The sequence below is a fragment of the Diospyros lotus genome, chromosome 6 (assembly GCF_014633365.1).
Source record: "Diospyros lotus cultivar Yz01 chromosome 6, ASM1463336v1, whole genome shotgun sequence".
Lineage (NCBI taxonomy): Eukaryota > Viridiplantae > Streptophyta > Magnoliopsida > Ericales > Ebenaceae > Diospyros > Diospyros lotus.
Genome location: NC_068343.1, coordinates 5198009 through 5217713, shown reverse-complemented (window position 1 = coordinate 5217713; position 19705 = coordinate 5198009). Strand labels below are relative to the sequence as shown.

Genomic DNA, 19705 nt, shown 5'->3' with positions numbered 1-19705 from the left:
ATGTTGCATATTTATTGTATGATGACAAGCATTACTTGATGTTATGTTATTGGTAATCTGATGGTAATCAATGGTAATCTTTATTTACCATTTTTAAGTAGTATTTTTAGTGATTTTAAGACTTACATGTACTAGATTTTTAAAATGCGGTAAATCGCACCAAATCAGACCGCAAATGCGATACGATTTGGCCACACCAAAATCAGATCGTGGTCTGGTTTGTTCAAAAAATCGCACTAATAGTTTGGAGTGCTGAAAATAGTTTAAACCGGCTAAACCGTACCGCACACACCCTAAGTTGACTCGTAGTCGAAATTTTTTAAATTTATGTAATATAGTTTTCATATTATTTATTATTATTATTTTACTTAATATTTATAATTATTTGTGAAAATATGTATCCTTAAAAATTAGTGAATAAATCAAGTCAAAATAGATAAGACGAAGAAAAGTCTAGTGTGTATGTAATCATAGTATTTTTATTTTATATATATATAATACACGTGATTAACTTTTAATTCTCATATTTTATATTTGTGTAGGAAAAAATTTATTCATAATTTTATTTTAGAAACAATTGCAAACTCACCCCGCTTTTTCATATTAAATCTCCTTTAAGAAAAACAAAAATTACAGAATATAAAAGGATATTTTTAAGAAATTTCACCTAAACTAACACCAAATTGTGAATTTACTTCATAACAGAATAGAAAAATAGTCAATTTTAATATGTTGAAGTCATAAAATTTTGAAATTTAAAATATATTAATTACTAAAACTTACAAATCTTATATAATGATTTACAAATAATATCTCGTATTAAATACTTAAAAAAATTAATTAAACTATACAGCAACTAATATACCGGTTATTTAACGATTCTTATTTTACGATATATACTAAATGACTAAACGACAAATGTTAAACTGTTAAAACTGTCGACGAGAATAAATTTAAACGCATCAACATTTAACACTTAATAATGAAATATATTTTTTTACATATAAGAATAATTTGACGTTATGCTTAAACATTCACGGTACTTAATGCGAAAGAATTTATGTCGTGAGACAAGATTTTGAAAATATTAGATATTTAAATTTAAAAAGTGCAAAAAAAAACAAAAAAAGTTTTGAATTTTCCTCTCAAACAAAAGCTTCACTTTGTCGGTTTTTTCAAATCTCTCGGGAATGAAAGAAGAGAAAAAATAAATGCTATTATAAACTATTTTCCTTTCAACCTCTTTTTTCCTGGCTTCCAAACACTCTTCTACCTGTTCCATTCCCGTTCCGTATATAAATCCGCTTGCAGCCATTCTATGACACGCACCGTTTCTGCTACTTGCTTCGGAATTCCTAGCCAAAGGTGCCTCTCCTCATCTCTATCTCTCAATCTCCATTTCTCTCGCTCGCTACGCTTATGGCTATACGTGTAGTTGTCTTCCATGTTGTTTTCCGATTGTCGTGATCAAGTAGAGGCAATTTTTCTCTGTAATTAAAATCTCGTGGATAGGAAGTTATACACCTCAATCAATTTTCTTGCCAGAATTTGTAGTTAGAAAGTAGGAAGCACTCTGTACAGAGATATCTCTTCGAAGTATGTTCCGCCACTGTCTTCTCTCTGTAATTTGTTGTTCTTCCTTTTCTGTTCTGCGTTCATAAATCTTTCCCTTCTTTATGATCTCGTCTGCTTCATTTCTTCGTAAATAATTCGATATTTATGCCTTTCGTTGCTTGATCACACGCCTGGTCGGTTTAAAAAAAAAAAAAGTTTCCGTACTCAAAGCCGGTCGCTTTCTCTTTCTCGTATTTTCCTCCTTCGCTTTTCCCGGAAAGATTTGGATTGAATGAGACTGATATATATTACTTGTCCAAGTTAGACGATATTGTTGTTGTCTTTTAACTCTGTTTTTAAGGTCAACTATTACATCATAAATTTGTTGCCGTACGACTCTCTTTTTTTTTTTAAATGTTGCTTAAAAAAGTCTTGCGATGATATTGATAAGCAGGTATTTCGTCTGTAAAAAAAATAATTTCAAGATGAGCCATTGCGACTCCCAACAAAACAATACCAATTTGGTTGTGAATCAGGCTACTAGCGGCTCCGTTTCTATTTTTGAGAGGAATGGCTCCGTTGTTTGTCCAACGGCTCGACGAGTAGGGATTTCAACAAACAGTCCCAAATTACCCTTGATATGCCAACTAAGGTGAGTAATTGTGTTTATCTACATTTCTAGAATCTTCACTTGAGTTATGTTTGACTCAAGTATGGGTTATTTGATCTTATTTTTATAGTATTAAATGATAGCATTTAATGCATTACGACTTATTTGAGTAAACGTCTGAATAGAGTTTAATATTTTTATTTCTCTCTTTTAACTACAGCAAACAAGTTGAGTCAATGGATGAAAAGGCTAGAAGAGAACTTGACATCATTCTCAAAAAGGTAATAAATAGTTTGACAATTTATATACAAATGATGCTTAAATATTTGGATAATGATACATGCACCAAATTATGGACAAATTAAGAAAAAAAAGAAAGCCAGGGGGCAAAACGTGAAAATTCCCCACTCACGCTCCTGTTTACCCTTTACCCTCTTGTTCATGCACCAATTTGGGGTTACAATCATTATCAGAATTATTTTTCTTATGGTGCACTTATATATCTTTCTAGTCATAAGATCATCTTTATGTAAAATTTAAAACATAAAATAGTAACTTTTTTTTTTATTATAAGAAAATTATAGAAGATAAAACCATATATATATAACATACTAGTGAATTGAATTTCATATTATGTAATTAAATTTATATAATAAAATAAAAAACTTAATATAGTTATTATTATCATTATTCGTATATTTACTCTTTAACGTGTTATATTCTTTAAAATGAGGCCGACAAGAGTTACAATTTTGAGGTTATTTAAATTTTTATGGACCATGTGGACGTGTTCTAGGATTTCTGCCACATCGTGATCGTTCCCTGAGCTTTGCTAGTTTAGTTGTATATTTCAAAATGGCACGATGTATTCCATTTTCCGTGGCATTGGAAGTCAGCTCTGCCAAATGGGTAAATCATCTCATCATATGGTATGTTGGCAACTAGGATGATACCGTACTCTTCTAGAAAGACATTTGTGCCCTTTGTCTGATCTCCCCTGGCAGCCATCTCTTATCATGGACATTGCTTGGCAAACAAGTTGCAGATACTGGAAGTATCTTAGCCACGACCCAGCAATATATAAGCATGTTTCTATGATTCTTGTGACTGATTTGGCCTAAACAGAATGTTCCCTTGTCCTATTTTCACTCTCGTTGATGGCTTCTGGGTTCAATCTGAATCTACCACTAATATCTCACATATTTGATTGTTTTACAGAAGGGTTCTGTTGCAGGACAGTTGCTGACTCCATTAGATTCCGCGCCCCCTTTTTGTTCTGGTTCTCCTCCAAGCAGAACTTCTAACCCTCTAATCAAAGACGTTCACTTTCGAGACGGTGTCATTATATCACCGTTTCCAGTCCCTCCTCCCCCTGGTTTGTCGCCTTCATCTTCAGCTGCTAATATTGGAGGATGCATCAAGATGAAGTTTGAGTACAAACCGGCAGCAATTCGGGTGGAAGGCTTTGACTGCATTAGCAGGGAGCACCAGCATTCAAACGTTCATGCCGCGGCCTAGACAAGTACATACCGAGGAAGCTGTAGTAGTATCATATAACATGGTTTCACCAATTATCCTTCTCTATCTGTATATATATATAGTTTGCGTCGAAAAATGAGTTTCATGAGTTCCATGTATATAGGGTTTAATAGTAGCTGTAACCTGCGACGATGGATATATATAAGAATAGGGTTTCATAGTAGTTGTAGATATATTTTGATCATTACCTAAATTAATTTCCCTTCTATAACAGTTTTAATATCAATATTAAGATACAGTATGAAACTAAAGATGTAATATAAAAAATAACAGAAATGCAATTCACTTTAAAGTGAAGTGTTGCTTCACAAAATAAATGTGATACACTTTAAAGAAAAGTGTCCTCCGATGTTTATTTGATTTGAGTCGGATCGAACTAGAGTTGTTGTTAGCTCATACTAATTGAAACTTAATTTTTACAAAATTTTAGACTAAATATTGAATTGATTTAAAAGAAAATCAAACTGATTGAAACTTAATTTTTACAAAATTTTAGACTAAATACTAAATTGATTTAAAAGAAAATCACAAATCGTATTGGTTGAGTTTGGTTTAATTTGATCCCAATCTTATTTATTCTCTTTTTATATAAACATTTAAAATAAAAATACACATTACACAACTATAAATAATTTTTCTAAGAAAAAAATATAAGCTATTATAATAAGCTATTTGTTGTATTTATACAAATTTTACTAGTAGTAAAGCTCGAATTAAAATTATATATACATCACATAATGCATTTTATTAAATTTGTATGTAAATAAAAAACTATAAAAAAAAGTTAAAATTCAAACTACACTCAATTAATCATAGCCACCCTGGTAAGAGTTCAAATCAATGAGCAAAAAAACACTCAAACTTGGCTGATGCTGCCCAGGATCGAACTGGGGACCTTTAGTGTGTAAGACTAACGTGATAACCACTACACCACAGCATCGGACGCTCCAAGGACGTACTCAAATCAAGTGAAGCGAATAGAAAGGAGTGTAACCAACTCAACTGAAGTAGTACGGAATGACAATTAATGTAGCTAATAAAATCATATACTTACAAAATTGCATATAAATACTATAATACAATGTTTATTAATCAAAATATGAGATAAAAAATGTATGATATGAGAAACATTTTGGATCTTTTACCTTGACAATTCCTAAAAAGGTCCTCATGTGTCTTCTTATATGATTTTTTATAAATAAATTTATCTAATTTCTTCTAGATAAATTTATTTAAAATTTTACAAATAAACATAAATTATTCATATGTCACTTTTAAGATAATTAATGTTATTTAATATAATTTTTAAATTTAAATTTATTAAATCTTATTTTTACAATAAAATTAGTTTTAAAATAACTTATTTATTAAGTTTTAAAATTAATGTCATTTAATATATTTTAAAATTATCATATGTTTTGACAATTTTTAAAATTTAAATTTATCTTTCTTTCTCTGTATATATATTTTATTATCTAATACAAATTCCTTTCACAAGTTTTTTAAATTATTTTATTTAATTTTATATTTTATTATCTAATATAAAAATATGTTTTTAGCAATTTTTAATTATCTAAGTGGATGTATTGTAATTACATCAATAATTATTTATACTTTCTAAGTTGTTTTATAATCTATTTTTGAACGTGAATTTAGAAAAAAAAACACTATTTTTAATTTTTGACAATTCACATTAATCATAAAACACTATTTTAATCATAAATTTTGAGTTTTGAATGAATTTGATAATAGAGATATTTTGATAAAAAAAATTATTATCTCGATATTTATCATATGTATTTAACAAATATATGAAAAGAAAAAATACAATTCTCGATATATTACAACAAATTTAACAGTCAGTTTGATATAAATTTTAAAGTATTTTCTAACCTATCTTCCTTATTTTATATCTTAATTCAGGAAATATTTCAACTTTATATCTATACAACCTTATTTTACTCATTTATCAAACATTACCTTATAATATAAAATTGTGTATATTTATTTAGCATTCAAAGATGAAAAGGACAAGTTATGCGTGCACTTGTGTGCCTAATTTGAAGTTTTTGTTTGGATATAAAAATGTTTTAATTGTTATGTTTTTTTATTTGTAGCGATCTTTCAATCTTTGATGAATGAGGCATGCAGGCAGATCGTGAACCCAATATATGGATCTGTCAAGTTGATATGATATGGAAATTTAACCTTTGCCTAGACGCTGTGAAGGCAGTTTTGGAAGGAGTTTGATAGTTTTGGAAGGAGCTGATATTACCCAAATTGCTTCGAAAATAGCAGAATCTAACGATGGCATGTCTATAAAAGCTTATGACATACATCAGGTGTCCGAGGATGACAAATCGATTGGACCAAACAGTTTTCGCTAAGTCCAAACCCGACGTCATTTCAAAAGGTCAACAACCAAGCCTAAGCCTAGCCAGGGAAAAGCCCCGAATGAGGATAATCTGGCTCACCACAAGTTGAATCGATTAATGAGTCACGAGTCATCACTAAGAGGCAATTTGGCTTAGTGGTTTAACCGTTTATAAGCTGCATAAGCAACATTTAAGCTAAGCATCATTTTTGAGTGATGTGTTTGGCAACCTAAATTAGCTTAAATGCTAGGTAACTTAAACGCTACTATAATAACGTTTGAGAAAAGTTGGTACCCCCAAGCTTTTGCACAAAACGCTACCCATTGACCAAGTAAAAGACTATCCTACCCTACCCTATCATCTTTCATTCGCTTCAGCCATTACTGCTGCTGCCATCGTCGCCTCTCTTCCATAACCAAGTCGTCGTCGTCTAGCTGGGTCACCACAAGTAGCCAAAGTGTTGGTTGCGCCATCGCTGCAAAACCAGGTTCTAGATTTGTCGCCACAAGTCGCCAACCACCATCGACCCTCCTCTATTATTGCCATTACCATCAAGGTGCCGCCTCCAACCTCGATCGCGGCCTCCTCTTCCATCGTTGGTGGCGTCCCTAACTTGTAAGTGTATATATTGTATATATTAATAGTAATATTTGTAAGAACAACAAATAAAATATGTATATATATATTATTAATATATTTTTTAATAAGTACGTATAATTTATCTAATATTTAGAAATTAATTTATAATTTTGTTTATAAAAAATAGTATTTTTATAAATTTTATTTGTGTTATTTAATATTATGTCTATTTTAGTATTTTTGTCAGTTTTGACAACTTATCGGCTTTTACAAACTAAATACATAACTATTAACTGAGAGTTTAAAAGCACATTTATCAAAACGCATTATCAACTTAAACACTACACAACTTTTATGTTAGCAGCTAATTAACTTAAAAGCTACAATTAAAAACGGTAAGCCAAACAGCTTCTAAGTCTCATATTAGAGGCGATTAACTTAAAAGCTAAGAGCCAGGAAATAGAGAGTTTGAACTCTCTGAATGCTATTCAAACCCTACTTTCCACACAAAATCGAGTTTGACTCAAATCTCAAAATTGTTGCCCTATGAGGAAGTTGATGACCGAGACCGATAGAATGAGTTGGAGATGACTCTTAGGCCCTAGAGCCCCTGCTGTTTCATTTTGTTGTCCCTTTCCTTATCCACCTAATGAAAAACAACCATATCACCATTATCAAATAATAATTTTTTAAAAAATATATAAAATTAAATAAAAAATATAAAATCAAATAATAATATAATTATAATCAACATATATGTCATTTATAATTTTTTTATTTGGTTTTATAACTTTTTTAAAAAATTATTATTTGATAATAAGTAATTTAGCTATTTTTCATTAGGTAAACAAAATAGGAAAATGGGACAGCTCTGGGCTCTGAGCTAATTAATTCCGTACTCTCAAAACAAGACATGTAATGCTTCAAGTTATTTGATGTCAGCTCGTGGAAGATAGAGCTTGCGCTTGACTACTCAACTTGAGTGAAGCCCTCAAATATTTTTTCTTATTTCTTGCTTAGATGTTATAGTCCTTTGTTCATTAGGTGGCCTTTTTTAACCCCATGCATGAAAAGCATATACATGTAAGAACATGCGTATATATAAATAGTAATGCTTTATATATCAACCATATTTCTTCTTTGATCCTTTAATTAGCATTTTTTCTAAATTCAAAATAATTTTTGTTGTGATTTCGCATTTAATATTCTTTGTTATGTTATTAGTTTTAGCTTGAAACAAAACAATAAGACGAATAATGTCAAAACAGACACTAACATTATTTTTTACGATATGACAAATTAATTGCCATTCAATCTAACAAATCTGGGTATCTTAATTTTAACTCACATCATAGGTCTCGATTTGAGGTTTATGTTAGTTTGGAAACCAATTTATAGAGTATAAAAAATGAGTTTAAATTATTTGAACGTCAAATTAATGTATTTTTCTACTCACTAATCAATCTTTTAAAATTATTTTAATGTGATAAATTAAATCATATAAATATCCAAACATGGTTTCACAGTTATTATCTTATTGTTCATTTACTCGAGGTAACACTTTATTTTGAAATAATTACAAGGGTGATATTTTCTTAATAAAAAATATATAGTTTGAGCTATATATAACTATTATAAACAAAGAGAATCCTGCCACCTTAGTTCCAACTAGCGCATGGAGTCCATCCCTGCATCCACCACTAATTTTAATATCATAAGAATAAGAGCACTCCCAAACCAATAAAGTGATCTTCCTCTGCTTATTCAAATATATAGAGATTTTGCGTGGTGTCACTGCCAACCTTTTGCCGGTTCAACTTTATCAATCTCTCTTTGGTACCCCTTCCGTCCAGTTTATGCTCTCTTTGAAGCATGTCACGCCATCTTTCTTTCTCTCCCTCTAGCTAGCATGTCACATCATCATTTTTAATAGTGAAAGTATATGACAAGCAATTATTTCATAATAAAAATTTAATGCCATTATTAAGAAGTCGAGTTTAAAATTAAAAAATAAGGGTAAAGTTTGATTTTTGTAGAATAATTCATGGTTAAAATTATAACCAAAGTTGAATTAACTTTAATTTCCTTCCCCAGAAAAGGTAGAAGGAAAGGGAAGATAGGTTAATTATGGCGACCAAAATGGGTCTTCTCGCAGGCCCAATAAACCCGTGGCCCAATAAAGGGCAAGTTACGTGCCTTGGGCCATTCTCCCTCCCCTCGAAAGAGTAAACAAAACAATAACAAGGCGTCGCGAGCCCTACTGCTGGCTGTGGATGTGGCTGTGCCCTCGTCCTCTCTCCTTCCAGAGGAGAACTTTAGGAAACGGCACGTTTCAGCGTGGTTTCAGCTCTCACTTTCCTTTCGCACTTTCTACCCGATCCTCCTGAGACGTCGTCTTTCCTTAATCTCTCCGAGGTATGTATTCTTCTCCACTGTAATCTAGTTTCGTTTCCCTTAACTTTGTTCGTGGGAACGTTTTTCTTGCTTTGCATCATTGACGGAAGGCCTTCAATCAGTTCACTTGAAAGAACGGCATTGGACAGCTTGTCGCGACTTTCTTCTTTAAATATTTGCTGGGAAGTTGATTAGTTTCGCCTAGACGCTTCAAGAATTGAGCTTAACCTAGGAGTGTTTTTCTTTCTGTTGCATATACACTTCTATTGTAATTTGTAAATGTAGCTCGCAGAACTTAGAGAAATACGGGCTTGTTTTGGAGGAAATAAGGATCCAAAACCTAAAACCTTTTGCGTCTTACTTGGAGCAATTTCGTGGAACACCCGACTACTAAGCTTTCCTTTCGTTCCTATACATTTTATTCTTTTTGACCAGTCGTGCTATCAGGTCGAACACAGTGGCCGGTTTTATGTGATACACGGTGATTGAAATTCCCATTGTTTTTGGTATGCTTTTGGCGTTGAACATGGTCTTGGAAGTGAAGACTTTACTAGATGACTTGCTGAGCGGTTTTTCGATTGGTATTAGCGGGTAGTCATCTGCAAGTCCACCGGGAATAACTTCTTTAGGCACCACCATTAGTGGAAACTACAGTACACCTTTCTTTGTATGTTCATTACTTTATTTTTTACAATCAATAGATTCTTGACATTTTTGGTTGGCAATGTGGTTCATCCCTGGGGTAGATAGTAGCTATAATCTCTCTTACTTAAAACTAAAAATTTAGATGGTTGGGCATTACGATAATATAGGCCGTTAAGAGTTTTGTTTACTCTCAGTTCAACAATCAACCCTTTTCTGGGGTAGGGTCCACGAGAGAGCTTGGGTCTCCACTCCACGTGAAATAGATGTTGGGTGACCAAGCTGAAGAGGGTAAAAGCTCTTTGAAATGGAAAGCTTGCATTCTTCCTACTTTTTATTGAGTTGCAACCTTTTACATCTGTGGATTATAGATCAACTCATTAACTCTAACCATGGTCTAATCCATCTCACCTGAGTATGCTCCATAGTTGTCATAGGTGCGCCTAGGTGTGAGGTGCAGGTTTGTGTGCCTCTACACAGCTGAGTCGAGGGGCCATCTGTGAAGTGCCCGTCTCATGCAGAGGCACAAGGCGCACCTCTTGCTCGTATAACATTAATGGCCAGAAAAAAAGGTTAAAAGAAATTTCAAAAAACATTAAAACATCCCAGCTATCCAATGTAAAAACCCTAATGTTAAGACATAGCGTTATTCAACATGAAACCCTAAAGCCTAAAGTGAGACATTAAAGGACTGAAAGAGATCCATTTTTATTCCTACTCTTCAACAGGAGATTTGACCATCAAATCGCAGTATTAAACTTGTTGGTGCAAACTTGAGTCCCCCCTAAAGGTTTTAGCTTGATTTTTCGTTGAAGGACATGTTTTTTTGTCAATAATGAAAGCATATTCGCATTGATTGGAGAGAGGCGATCTTTCCGATGGTGGTTGGAAGTTTGTTGGACATGTCATGCGCCAGCAAACAAGTTGCACGTGAGTGCATGGGCCTTACCTCCAGTGAACTGTTTTCACTGACAGTGTTGTCGGAGGCAGATGGATGTCACGACCCCAAGGATGTAATCGTAATTATGTATTATATGAATTAGTTAGTTGTTGTACTTTTCTGTTTCAGTGATTGTACCTTTCAGTAGAGTAGCCTATAAATAGGTTATATCAATTAGAGAATGAGATAGTTGAATGATAATTGACTTCTGTTTCTCTCCCAACTTTTCCGATCTCTCTCTCCCGATCCCTCTGATTCTCTCTTTCTCTGTTCTGTCTGCATTTCTCCCTCTATTCTTGCTGTTATCTCCCTCTCTTTCAGTCTAATTCTCCTCCAATTCTCTCTGTTCTGATTCTGTCTTCCTGATTCCTTCCAATTTTCCTATTCAAACCCTAGGAACATGACAATGAACCACCTTTGATGATTTTTGTTATTTCATTTGTGTTCCATTGAATTCTTTTTTTTGTTTGGCTGTTCATTGCGTGTTCAGTGACTTTTTTTTTCAATGAATTTACTATGCTGTATTTTTTTGGCTATTTCTTTTGTTTTTGGTTGTGTTCCAGTGCTTTTATTCACTGATTCTCAGTTGTTATTATAGTGGTTGAAATAATATTAGTTGTTATTATAGTAATATACTGTTAGTTATTTGTTATTTATGATTTTATGAGTTTTCTTTTGTCTCTATATAGGTATATGTTGAAAATAATGATGTATAAGTATTTCATACAAATTGAGTAAATGTGCACCTCGCATCAAGGGGCTCGCAACTGCCCAAGGCTCCATGCACTCTTGCACCTCAGTGCATCTTGAGCCTTTTACAACTATGATATGCTCCTTCATCCTTGAACTTTTGTGGATGGATTTATAGAAGGGTGGTTCTTATCGTACAGTTGCCTATTCTGCCGATGCTTATTATGTTCATGTCTTTACTGCATCTGGAAACACATGGATCTGTTTATGCAAGATGGTGTAAATACCAAAGGATTTTCGGGCAGTTGTCTTAATGCTTTAACTGCTGCATTTTTGCATTTTTATGCTTAGCTATAGGATAAATAACCAGATGGTGAAGTATTTGCTAATAACACATCTAGCTAATATTGTCCGTTGTAGTTGGTTTTCAAATATCCTCTCGACTTTACAATTATGATTTTTTGAGTCTCATATTTTGGACTTTCTTTTTATGGTTTCTCTCGAAGTATGGAAGGAAACAGACGATCCTTCTTTCAGAAACATTCTAACCTTCAATTTAAGAGAAAAGGAGGCAGCAGAAAAGGAAATTGGTCCAACTCTAGTCGAGAACAATCTTCTGGAAATCCTCATGCCACAGACACTGTCTATCGGATACTCTGCCCTTCTAGAAAGATCGGAAGTGTTATTGGTAAAGGTGGAAACATAGTCAAAGCCCTTAGAGAAGAGACACATGCAAAGATTACAGTTGCTGAATCTGTCCCTGGCTCAGATGAGAGAGTGATAATCATCTATAGTGCTTCTACAAAGGTCCATAGGGAAAACGAAAGTGATGAGGATCAAGATCCAGCTGCAGATAAAGAAGATGAATCCATGGAGCCACATTGTGCTGCCCAAGATGCTCTATTGAAAGTTTATGACAGAATTGTCGAGGAAGAGCTTGTTGGTGGAATGGAAGATGAAGATGAGGGTGGAATTGTTGTCACTGTACGCCTTCTTGTTCCGAATAATATGGTAGGATGCCTTCTTGGCAAAAAGGGAGATGTCATTCAGAGATTACGAAGTGATACAGGTGCAAGCATTCGAGTTCTTCCAGCAAAACATCTTCCCACCTGTGCTACGGACACTGATGAATTGGTGCAGGTATCATTTATTTACCTTGCAGCTTCATTTTTGTATTGTGTGTATATATATTTCTTGTCATTTATTGAAGATGGAATCTTGGATAAGGAATTGGCTGGATTCCTTTGATATTATATATTAAATTAATGATTTCTCAAGTACCTTATGGACAGGCAGCAGTTACCAGTGTCCCAAGATTTGAGTTCACCTTTCACAAAGTTACCTATCAAAAAATAAATAAATAAGTAAATAGATTCAGTTATCAAAGTAGTTATGCCTGGAAATAAAGTATCTGATGCAGTACTGCTTAAAAAAAAAGAACTGGAAATAAAAGCTGTAGTTTGTCTTCAAATAACAAAAAAGCTGTATTTTGTCTAAGATTGTTGAAATATGTTTTCATCATGTCTCATTTTCACATTAATGGAGATCTTCTGTTTTTCTATCTGTGCCTGTTGTTCAAGGGTATTACATTATTAGTTATATTATGGTTGATGCGCTGTTTTACTGTTTAGTTTGTTTAATGGATGGTTTCGAAGACTAATCTTGTAGAAATTTTGTATGCACACTGGTGGGTGGATGGATATTTCTAGAATGTGCTTTGCTATCTTACTGTTAGCTTGAACATAAAGTATACCCAACTCCCTGATTTATGTACAAAAAAATGAAATAGAAGATGGTTGAAATTCCATGATTGCTCAATGTTAGAAGCTTTACTTCTATTGCATTTCACTGTTCCACAGTAATACATCCTTAATTCCAGATTAAAACATACTGTAAGTGCTCTCCATAATTTCAGGGTTGGCAATATTTGTTTTCTTATACATACACAGGGATTTGAAGTAGACTGACCAATTACTTTTTCTTCCATTCATATTTCCTTCTTTTCATCATGTAAACTGTGCCAGAGTGTTCCTCAACACCTTTCATGTTCTCACAAAATTTATTTCTCTTCAATTTCCTTGTATACTGCCAAGAAAGATTAAAAACTTGCATTCTATTAACATTGTGTGTGAGGGGGTATGCAAACAGGGAGAATTCATCTTCTCCCTTTGAAATGCCCCCCTTATCTTTCTGTAAAGGAATGAATGCTGGAGATAACAAATTGCACTCAAATGAGGTTCCTATTGAAGGCCAAATCTCTCTATCTCTGAGAGAGATATGAATTTGTCTTCACATTTTATCTTGAAGAAACGGGTATACCTCCTGCTCGATAGGGACTCTTACTATTCTGGGATCTCACTATATAATTCTTTTTTTCTTGTATCTATTCTAGATTCCTATTGTATTCTGTTCTCAATTTGAAATTTTGTAACCCTGGCTTTTAAGGGAATGGGAAAAGGAACTGGGTCATGGGTAATTGCTTCACTAGTTAGGTGAGCTGGAATCCAATTGTAATGTGATAGTTGTATCATTACTTTAATCATGCATATCAATAAGAAAATAATATAATAGACATTTTAACAACGAGGTGGTGTAAACAACTACAAATAGTTAATACTTTGATTAAACCTTGTAACTTCAATGACAAGTTTTAAAATAAAAGCAACCTTGTAAAGCACTTGTAGAATTCAACACTTTAGCACAAAGAACACTTTCAACATATTTCATCTTGTTGGAATTCTTTGTATAGAGTCCTGTTCCCTTCAACAGTTCAACCAGCTGTTCACTTTTTTAGTCTTTGCTTACTAATAAACACATTAATAAATATAAGCAAAACCAATAAAATAAAAATAACTTGCTTATGCTATTGTATTATTAACACTTTTTTTTTTTTTTTTTGAAATTGGTATCTACTCTGCAGCTATCAGGAAAACCAGCAGTTACCAAGAGGGCTCTTTATGAAGTTTCTACTTTGCTGCATCAAAATCCAAAAAAAGATAAACCTCCTTTGAACTTCCCGATGCCTTATGGTGCCCAAGGTTTTCACCCCCCTGGTCCTCCCATGGCTAATTTGCCCCCTCCAGATCCAGTGTGGTCTGGAAGGCACCCTAATTCTCGTGATATTGTGCCGCCAATGTCATGGATGGAGGGACATGGAAACCAGCAGTTTGACTATGGACCAGGTGATTATAATGGTGGCCCTCCTATGCATGGTGGGGAAGCTCCAAGTGAGTTTTCCATGAAAATTTTGTGCTCAGCTGGGAAAATTGGTGGGGTTATTGGCAAGGGAGGCTTCAACGTGAAACAGTTACAGCAGGAGACTGGAGCAAGTATTCATGTGGAGGATGCATCAGTGGACTCTGAAGAACGTGTGATTCGAGTATCTTCCTTTGAGGTTAACCTTCTCCTTTTCATTTTATTGAATGCCTAACCCCTCTTTCCACTTTCAAACTGAAGATGCTTTTCTATTGTATGAATCTGTTTGTTCTATTAAGAAAAATCCTTCTTTTGGATAACCTCTTGTATATTTTCTTTTCTTTTTTTTTTCTTCTAGAGTCTTGTCATTTCAACTTATTAAAGTAAATCATTTTACTGAAAATATTTCAGGCTCTTTGGGATCCTAGATCACAAACTATTGATGCAATTCTCCAGCTTCAGAATAGAACAAGTGATTTTTCGGAGAAAGGAATTATTACCACAAGACTTCTTGTTCCTTCAAGTAAAGTTGGCTGCATTCTTGGACAGGGCGGTCAAGTAATCAATGAGATGAGGAGGAGAACCCAGGCAGACATCCGTGTTTACTCCAAGGAAGATAAGCCCAAGTGTGCAGCCGGTGACGAAGAGCTTGTGCAGGTTAGGTGGCTGCAGCATGCTCATTGAATTGTAGTCACTATCATTTGCTTTTGCTTTTTCTTTTTGGAGTTCCATTTTTTTGGGTGTGTGCTTACCCTTAAGATGGTGACCCTTGGTAGCCAAAGTTATCAGTACCACTATGTATTAGCCAGTATTTTTTTCTCCAGAGCCTTTATGGTACCTAAAATTTATATGTATTGGGTATGGGTGAGAAAAACTATGGGGTGAGCTTGGAAGAGAAACTTTCTCCAAAAGGTAGAATAAAGGTGAGAGAGAAAATTGGTCACCCGGGGATGTGTTGGATATGGATATAGGGCTCTTCAATGGTTCAACCTGCCTTGACCCACGTATATTTTAAATAAATTTTATTTTATTCTATATACTCATAATTTTGTTTTTTTATCTAGATATAGGATATTTGGAAAAAAAAATCTTTTTAATGTTAGAACTCCTTTTTGTTGCTGATTTGACCATATGGAATTTTATCCTTTTATCTTTTTATTATTTTTATTTTTGAATATTGTAATTATTTTATCTTTCATTTTTTTTGCATTGTTTCAATTTTAGTAAATCACCCCAAAAAAAACCTACCTTTCACCTTGTTTTCTATTTTACACCTAAGTTTTAATTTTATCAGTTGGGCTATTCAAATTTTCCTTTAGTTTCAATTCTACATTATTGTTTACTATCATTACATTTTACCGTTAATTGTTGACGTGGAAAGCTATGTTAAATGGCTTAGTTGATGAGATGGCAAGAACTTGATTTTCCATTAATTTTCTCAATAAGTAGAAAACTTCCATTGTTGACCTATCAAGCATTAAATATATTGGTTTTCAAACATCGTAGTTTCTTTCCTTAACCGTTGCTCAATTACTGTCTTTTGAAGTTTTATAGTGTCACTCATTAGCTTGATCCTTCTATAATTTTCACAACTTTGAACATTTCCTTTATTCTTGTAAATAGGCACTAAGCGCTATTTTTCCACTCATCCAACATCATTAACCAAAAAATGCCCCATTCTCTCATGCATTTTTGTGCTTCTATATGGATATTATTTGGTCAACTACTTTATTGTTCTTCCTCTTTTTCAATGTTTGCTTTATTTAGTCCAGATAAATACGCTTGTATGTCAGCTCCCTAAAGATCTGACTAGTAATTCTCGATCAATAGAAGGATCAAGAGGGAAAGAAGGGGGAGCGAGAAAGAATTTAGGGAGAGAAGATAGAAATGAGGGAGGAAGAGAGAAAAGAGAAAGAGAAATCAAAATTCTCGTGAAATTTCATATATCCTCCGTGGGAAGGGATTAACTATATTTATAGCTGATCCTAACCTCCCCCATGTGTGGGTAACCGCTTACATGTGCTGGGAATGTTAAAGTTGTTAATGTAGCAACAAACTTAGTACCACCCTCTACAACATATTTTGCTAACATACTACTTTCCCCCTTCTATTACATTCTAATTACGGTATCTCCCCCTTACATCGTTAGTACATGACAATTACCCCTCCCTTCAAAATTTCCTTGTCCTTAAGAAATGTTGAGGAGGCTTGCCACTCTAGGAAATTGCTTGAGGATATCTGGAAGATATTCCCAAGTATTATTATCCGGATGGATGATAGACCACTAGATGAGAACTTGAGTCCATGCTTGTAGATTACTCTTCTATCTACTATGGCTGTAGGTTCCTTTATGCTGTCACTAGCACTGGGAAAAGAAGGCAGAGTTGAGCTCACTGGTTGTGCTCCCATGGACTTTTTGAGAAGTGATGCATGGAACACCGGGTGGATTTTGGAGCCCTCCGGTAGCTGCAGCCGGTAGGCCACATTTCCCACCTTTGCTGTAATGGGAAATGACCCATAGAACCTTGGGTGCAAGGCCCTCAAGTGACCTGGTTTGAGCTTCAGATACACTATCTCCCCTACCTAAAATTCTCTTTCACTCATTCTTTTGTCTACAAACTACTTCATACGATTCTTGGAGTTCGCCAATTCAGTTTTAAGTCCTTGTAAGGTCTGCTGCCTTTGCTGTAGGTAAGTATCTAGGGTTGCAACTGTAGAAGAGTCTCCCAAGGCTGGTAGCAATGGTGGCTTGTAACCATAAAGAGCTTCAAAGGGAGACCTCTTTATGGAGCTGTGGTGGCTGGAGTTGACCGAGGCATGGCAAGCCATTTGTGCCAAGTCTTAGGTTGTAGAAAGCAAGAACACCTCAAGTACATCTGCAAACACTGATTGGCCTTTTCTGTTTGGCCATCCAATTCAGGGTGGTAAGCAGTGGACATGTTGAACTTAACTCCCAATAATCTCATCAACTCTTTCCACAGTAAGCTAGTGAAAATCTTATCCTGATCAGATACTATAGCTCTAGGTGCCCAATGTAATTTTACTACTTGATCCAAGAATACTTTAGCTACTTCCTGAGCAGTGTAGGGATGAATCAACCTAATGAAATGGCCATATTTGGTAAATCTGTCCACTACAATTATGATGCAATCTCTCCCTTTTGATTTGGGGAGTTCCTCAATGAAGTCCATTGAGATACCCTCCCATGGTCCTCCTGGAATAACCAAAGGCTGTAATAGCCTTGGATTAACTATGTTCTCTGACTTGCACCTCCTGCAAGTATCACATCCCATCACAAATTCCATTGCATACCTCTTTAACCTTGGCCAATGGAAAAGCTGTTTGACCTTATGATAAGTGTTCACAATGCCCGAATGTCCTCTTGTGAGGGAATCATGTAATACTTATATTATTTTCCTTCGCAGTCCCTCGTCATCCCCTATCACCAGCTTCCTTTGATACCGGATTAAGCCGTTGATTAAGGTGTACCCGAGCTTTGATGTTGGATCCACCACTAACTAATGGAGAAGCTCTTTGGTTTTTCCATTTGCTTCATAACTGGAAACCACTTCTTGACATCAATCTGGAATTACGATTGTGGTTGTAGCTAAACTCCCCTCCTCATAACACCTAGACAATGCATTAGCTGCTAGGTTTTCCTTTCCTTTCCTATATTGGATCACATAATCCAATCCCATCAACTTAGTTTTTCCTTTCCGTTGCAATTGTGTCTGCAACTTTTGCTGTAACAAAAATTTCAGACTCTCATAGTCTGTTTTAATCACAAACTTGCCTCTCTCTAGGTAATGTCGCCATTTTTCTACAACCATCAGTACTGGCAGTAGTTCCTTTTCGTAGATGCTCAATCCAAGATGCCTAGGAGCTAGTGCTTGACTAAGAAAAGCCAATGGCTTGCCCTCCTAAACCAACACAACCCCAATTCCATTAGGACTAGCATCTGTTTCAAGGATGAATGGCTTGTTGAAGTCTAGTAGCCCTAGGGTTGGCACCTCACTCATAGCCTGGTTAAGCTTACAGAAGGCCTCATCTGCCTTAGAATCCCAATGGAACCCATCCTTTTTCAATAGCTTAGTTAGGGGTCGGCTGATGATGCCATAATCTTTAACAAATCGGCGGTAGTAACTGGTTAATCCCAAGAAATCCCTAAGGCCTTTAACATTGTGAGGCCTAGGCCAAGTAACCATTGCTACCACCTTACTAGGGTTAGTGCTTACCCCTGCATTGGATATAATGTGGCTTAGATACTCTATCTTTCCCTGTGCAAATGCACATTTTGACTCCTTAACATACAATTTATTGAACCTAAGGACTTCAAAGGTGGTTTTTAGGTGATCAAGGTGTTTGGCAAATGATAGGCTATAGATTAGGATATCATCAAACACGAGGATGAATTTGAGCAAATAGGGCTCAAAAATCTAATTCATCAATGTTTGAAAGGTAGCGGGGGCGTTGGTGAGACCAAAGGGCATGACTATGAATTCACAGTGCCCTTGGTGGGTTTTGAAAGCTGTTTTGGGAATGTCTTCAGGCCCCATTCGAATCTGATGACAGCCTGATCTAAGGTCTATCTTGGTAAAAACAGTAGCATGTTTAAGCTCATCAAGCAAGTCCTCCACAATTGGTATAGGAAACTTGTCTTTGATGATTATGGCATTTAGTTGATGATAGTCAACACAAAACCTCCATAAACCACCATCTTTCTTTTTGACTAGTAATACGGGTGATGCAAAAGGGCCATGGCTTGGTTGGATAATAGACTTTTGTAACATGTCTTTGATGAGCCTTTCAATTTCAGTTTTCTGTCTAGGTGAGTAATGGTAGGATCTTACATTGACAAGCTTTGTGTTAGGTTCAAGATTTATAGTGTGGTCATAGGGTCTCTCGGGTGGCAAGGAGTTAGGTTCAACAAAGAGGTCCCTAAATTCAATTAAAAGCATGTTAAGAGAGTCAATTTCATGTACCTTTCTTTAATCTTGGGAGTGGCTGCTCACAGTCACTGCTAATTCTCCTTCTTGCTCCAAGTTATGCCCTGTAGGTTCCATGGCATGAATGGAGAATAATTGTGCTATGAGGGAGAACTTACTATTAAACATCCTTTGTAGCTTCTTTCTTGAAATCATCTTGCATACCCCTGATTCATGGCTACCTGTTTGGGACCTTCTTCCA

General features: G+C 34.9%; 2 protein-coding genes and 1 non-coding gene across 4 annotated transcripts in view; 2 read left to right on the top strand and 1 right to left on the bottom strand.

Annotated features, from left to right (window-relative positions):
* Window positions 1–2037: 2037 nt before the first annotated feature.
* Window positions 2038–3767, top strand: LOC127803126 (uncharacterized). The gene is made up of 3 exons (XM_052339162.1): window positions 2038–2206; window positions 2385–2445; window positions 3383–3767. The coding sequence occupies exons 1-3, from the start codon at window positions 2040–2042 to the stop codon at window positions 3680–3682; spliced, it is 528 nt and encodes a 175-aa protein (XP_052195122.1). The 5' UTR covers window positions 2038–2039; the 3' UTR covers window positions 3683–3767.
* An 803-nt stretch (window positions 3768–4570) lies between these two features.
* On the bottom strand, window positions 4571–4643 carry TRNAV-UAC (transfer RNA valine (anticodon UAC)). Its single transcript has one exon. It is a non-coding gene; the product is annotated as a tRNA-Val (tRNA).
* A 4262-nt stretch (window positions 4644–8905) lies between these two features.
* LOC127803512 (KH domain-containing protein HEN4-like) overlaps window positions 8906–19705 on the top strand; it is a 39228-nt gene continuing 28428 nt past the window's right edge. For both annotated transcript variants that reach the window (XM_052339772.1, XM_052339773.1), the window contains exons 1-4: window positions 8906–9072; window positions 11830–12463; window positions 14244–14717; window positions 14930–15175. In XM_052339772.1, coding sequence (XP_052195732.1) covers window positions 11831–12463; window positions 14244–14717; window positions 14930–15175 — 1353 coding nt within the window. In that variant the 5' untranslated portion in view covers window positions 8906–9072; window position 11830. The remainder of the gene's footprint in view (window positions 9073–11829; window positions 12464–14243; window positions 14718–14929; window positions 15176–19705) is intronic.